The sequence below is a fragment of the Chiloscyllium plagiosum genome, unplaced genomic scaffold (assembly GCF_037043375.1).
Source record: "Chiloscyllium plagiosum isolate Xiang-an unplaced genomic scaffold, Cpla_swu_hap1 HiC_scaffold_27, whole genome shotgun sequence".
Taxonomy (NCBI): domain Eukaryota; kingdom Metazoa; phylum Chordata; class Chondrichthyes; order Orectolobiformes; family Hemiscylliidae; genus Chiloscyllium; species Chiloscyllium plagiosum.
The window spans coordinates 48,066,400-48,071,422 of NW_028270165.1; the positions used below are offsets into that span (position 1 = coordinate 48,066,400).

The 5,023-nt window shown below is 50.7% G+C and overlaps 1 protein-coding gene across 1 annotated transcript; it reads right to left on the reverse strand.

The window, feature by feature from the left end:
• Positions 1-2,987: 2,987 nt before the first annotated feature.
• Positions 2,988-4,808, reverse strand: LOC148143930 (uncharacterized). Its single transcript, XM_087974544.1, has one exon. It carries the CDS (start codon positions 4,757-4,759, stop codon positions 3,971-3,973), a length of 789 nt encoding a protein of 262 aa, XP_087830670.1. The 5' UTR covers positions 4,760-4,808; the 3' UTR covers positions 2,988-3,970.
• Positions 4,809-5,023: the final 215 nt, after the last annotated feature.

Genomic DNA, 5,023 nt, shown 5'->3' on the forward strand with positions numbered 1-5,023 from the left:
AGACAGTGAAGTGATTTGAAGTGTGTCTACTTCCATGCCAGAGTATCCACAATAAGGAAGGTGAGCTTGCAGCACAGATAGGTACCTGCGACTTGGATGTTGTGGCCATTTCGGAGACATGGAGAGAGCAGGGTGAGGAATGGATGTTGCAGGTTCCAGGGTTTTGATCTTTCATTAAGAACAGCCAAGGCAGTAAAAGAGGGAGAGGCGTGGCCTTGTTAGTCAAGGATAGTATAACGGTGGCTGACAGAACTTTTGATGAGGACTCGTCTACTCAGGTAATGTGGGCTGAGGTTAGAAACAGGAGAGGAGAGGTCACACTGCTTGGAGTTTTTTTATAGGCCTCCGCAGAGTTCCAGGGAGGTGGAAGAGGGGATTAGCAAAATTATTCTGGGTAGGAGTGAAAGGAACAGGGTGGTCATTATGGGGGACTTTAACTTGCCCAACATTGACTGGAAATGCTTTCATTCCAGAACGTCGTATGGATCAATTTTTGTCCAGTGTGTGCAGGAGGGCTTTCTGACACAGTATGTCGAAGGGCCAACAGGAGGGGAGGTCACACTGGATCTGGTGCTTGGTAATGAACCAGGCCAGGTGTTTGATTTAGTGGAAGGTGAGCACTTTGGAGAGAGTGACCATAATTCAGTTAGGTTTCATTTAGCAATGTAAAGGGATAGGAACATGCCACAGGTCAAGAATTATCGATGGGGCAAGGGCAATTATAATGCAATTAGGCAAGACTTAGGATGCATAGAATAGGGTAGCAAAATACAGGGGATGGGGACAATGGAAGTGTGGAGCTGGTTTAAGGAACAGATGTGTCCTTGATAGGTATGTCCCTGTCAGGCAGGGAGGAAGTGATAAGGGAAGGGAACCGTGGTTTACAACAGACATTGCATCTCTTGTTACAAAGAAGGAGGAGGCTTATGTGATGATGAGGCAAGATGGTTCAGATGAGGCGATGGAGAGTTACAGATCAGCTAGGAAGGATTTAAAGAGAGAGTTAACAGCAAAGAGGGTCATGAGCAGTCTTTAACACATAAATGAGAACCCTAAAGCTTTCTATTGGTATGTGAGGAATAAAAGGATGATTAGGGTAGGAATAGGGCCAATCAAAGACAGAAGTGGGAAATTGAGTGTGGGCCCTGTGGAGATTGGAGAGGTGTTAATGAATATCTCTCATCGGTCTTCACTCAGGAAAAAGAGAATATTGCAGAGGAGAAGAATGAGGTACAAGATATTAGACTCGAAAAGATCAAGGTTAGTTGCACACAGGTGTTATCAATTCTAGAAGGAGTGAAAGTAGACAAGTGCCCTGGGCCGGATGGGATTTATCCAAGGATTCTCTGGGAAGCGAGGGAGGAGATAGCAGAGCCTTTGGCTTTGATATTTGAGTTGTCATTGTCTACAGGTTTAGTACCAGAGTGGAGGATTGCAAATGTTGTGCCCTTGTTCAAGAAGGGCAGCAGAGATGACCCAGGTAATTATAGACCAGTGAGCCTTACTTCTGTTGAAGGAAAGCTTTTGGAAAGGAACATTAGAGATAGGATTTATAATCATTCAGCAAGCAACAATTTATTTTCAGATAGTCAACTTGGTTTCATCAAGAGCAGGTCGTGTCTCACAAACCTCAGAGTTTTTTGAGAAGGTTACCAAGCATGTAGATGAGGGTAGGGCAGTTGACGTGGTGTACGTGGACCTCTGTAAAGCCTTTGATAAAGTTCCACATGGTAGGCTGTTGGAGTAAATGCAGAGGCATGGGATTGAGGGTGATTTAGCAGTTTGGATTACAAACTGGCTTTCTGAAAGAAGGCAGCGAGTGGTGGTTTATGGAAAATATTCAGCCTGAAGTCCGGTTACTAGTGGTGTGCCACAAGGATCTGTTTTGGGACGACTGCGGTTTGTCATTTTTTAATTGGCTTAGACACAGGCATAGGTGGATGGATTAGTAAATTTGCAGACGACACTGAAGTCGGTGGAGTGCTGGACAGTTTGGAAGAATGTTACAGGTTGCAGGGGGACTTGGATAAACTGCAGAATTTGGCTGAGAGGTGGCAAATGGAGTTCAATGCAGCTAAATGTGAGGTGATTCACTTTGGGAAGAATAACAGGAAGGCAGTGATCTTGCAGTCCAGGTGCATAGATCCCTGAAAGTTGCCACTCAGGTGGACAGTGCTGTTAAGAAGGCAAACAGTGTATTAGGTTTCATTGGTAGAGGAATTGAGTTCCGGAACTGCAATATCATGCTGCAACTATACAAAATGCTGGTGCAGCCACACTTGGAATATTGTGTATAGTTCTGGTCCCCATATTTCAGGAAGGATGTGGGAAGCATTGGAAAAGGAGCAGAGGAGATTTACCAGGTTGTTGCCTGGTCTGGAGGGAGGGTCTTATGAGGAAAGGCTGAGAGACTTGGGTCTGTTCTCATTGGAAAGAAGAAGGCTAAGAGGGGATTTGATAGAGATATATAAGATGATCAGAGGATTAGATAGGGGAGACAGTGAAAGACTTTTTCTTAGGATGGTGACGTCAGTTTCCCAAAGTGAATCACCTCACATTTAGCTGCATTGAACTCCATTTGCCACCTCTCAGCCCAATTCTGCAGTTTATCCAAGTCCCCCTACAACCTGTACAAATTGAGGGGTGATAGATTTAAGACAGATGTCAGAGGCAAGTTCTTTATGCAGAGAGTGGTAAGGGCGTGGAATGCCCTACCTGCTAAAGTAGTCAACTCAGCCACATTAGGGAGATTTAAACATTCCTTAGATAAGCGCATGGTTGATTTTGGGATAGTGTAGGGGAACGAACTGAGAATAGTTCACAGGTCAGCGCAACATCGAGGGCCGAAGGGCCTGTTCTGCGCTGTATTGTTCTATGTTCTTTGTTCTATGTTCTAAACTTATTGCAGGAGGCGGAAAGAAATGAGCAGCTTTAAAACAAAAACCTCTTGGAGCTCAAAGCTTTCAATGAGAGTCTGAGCCCGGTGGTAAGTTCAGGTAACCTTTATTGCAACCCAACTTTGTTACAGTTTCAGATTCCCCTGCAAAAAGCCAGAGAAAAAGCAGTTGCTTTTTGAACAGCTCAAGGTGAAAGTGCACACACCACACCTCCCCTGTCCCACCCCCCTCACTGTCTTTACTGCCAGCACCAAGTTGTCCCTTTGTAATTGGATCCTTGGTACAGCCGTAACCCGGAGGAAGTATTGCCTCACTCAGCAATTTCAACCCATACCCTGTCTCCAAGTAAGTTTCTCCCCACTCCTTTGTCAGGAAGGGGCAGTGTAGAGTCAACCAGACTGCTGTGGGTGTGGGGTCACGTGTAGGCCAGACCGGGTAAAGGATGCAGCTGGAACGACTGAGTGAATCCTTTCCCACAATGGCGGTTCCCTTCCCTAACAAGGGAGAGAGGGAATCAGATGGGGGCTTTCTCCCCCGCACCACCCCCTCCCTCTGACATCTGTCGTGGCAGGATTCGAACCCGGGAGTCCCCGGAACCGGGTTGATATTCCAATCGATAATGGCACTCGGCCGTCACTCCTTCAATCCCCCTGCGATGGCACGTGAACTCGCTGGTGCTTCCGCAGGTTGCAGGAGCGGGTGAAGCCCTTCCCGCACTGAGAGCAGATGAACGGCCTCTCCCCAGTGTGGACCTGCTGGTGGGTCAGCAGGTGGGAGGCCTGGTTAAAGGCCTTCCAGCATTCGGCGCAGCTGAAGGGCCTCTCCCCGGTGTGGACCCGCTGATGGGTCTGGAGGTTGGAGGAGCAGGTGAAGCCCTTCCCGCACTGAGAGTAGGTGAACGGCCTCTCCCCAGTGTGGACACGCTGGTGGGTCAGCAGGTTGGAGGAAGTGCTGAAGGCCTTCCCACACTCGATGCAGCTGAAGGGCTTCTCCCCTGTGTGGACACGCTGGTGCCTCAGCAGTGTGGAGACCCGGGTAAAGGCCTTCCCGCACTCTGGGCAGCTGAAGGGCCTCTACCCTGTGTGGACATGCTGGTGGGACAGCAGGTTGGAGGAAGTGCTGAAGGCTTTCCCACACTCGGTGCAGCTGAAGGGCCTCTTCCCCGTGTGGACCCGCTGATGGGTCAGCAGTGTGGAGACCTGGGTAAAGGCCTTCCTGCACTCTGGGCAGCTGAAGGGCCTCTCCCCCGTGTGGACCCGCTGGTGGCTCTTCAGGGTGGAGGAGCAGGTGAAGCCCTTGCCGCACTGAGAGCAGGTGAATGGCCTCTCCCCCGTGTGGACATGCTGGTGGGTCAGCAAGTTGGAGGAAGTGCTGAAGGCCTTCCCGCACTCGGGGCAGCTGAAGGGCCTCTCCCCGGTGTGGACCCGCTCGTGGCTCCGCAGGTGAGAGGAGCAGGTGAAGCCCTTCCCGCACTGAGAGCAGGTGAACGGCCTCTCCCTCGTGTGGATGCGCTGGTGGGTCAGCAGGGTGGAGGAATTGCTGAAGGCCTTCCCACACTCAGGGCAGGTGAACGGCCTCTCCCCGGTGTGGGTGCGCTGGTGGGTCAGCAGGGTGGAGGAATTGCTGAAGGCCTTCCCGCACTCAGGGCAGCTGAAGGGCCTCTCCCCCGTGTGGTACTGCTGGTGGGCCAACAGGTGGGAGGAATGTCTGAAGGCCTTCCCGCAGTCGGTGCAGGGGAATGGCCTCTCCCCGGTGTGACTGCGCTGATGAGTCTCCAGGGCAGACGGGACACGGAAGCCTTTCCCACAGTCGCCACACTTCCACGGTTCCTCCACAGGGCGGGATTCCTCAGGTTTCTCCATGGCCACAGCTTCAGCTGCACACAAACAAGTGTAGAGCCCCTCCCTGCCGTGAAATCCCCTTCCCAGGCCGTATAACTGTTTCAGGCTCCACGCACAGTGCGCTGCAACAGTGGGGTCTCTCGTCCAGTCCCACTGATGCTGAAAACGTCCTCAAACAGGAACCAAAAAGCGTTGATCCCTCTCACAGAAATCACAGTCAAAAATCGTTGTGGTCCCGATGGATTGTGTGACTGTCAGACATTGACATCAAAGTGAGGACTGCAG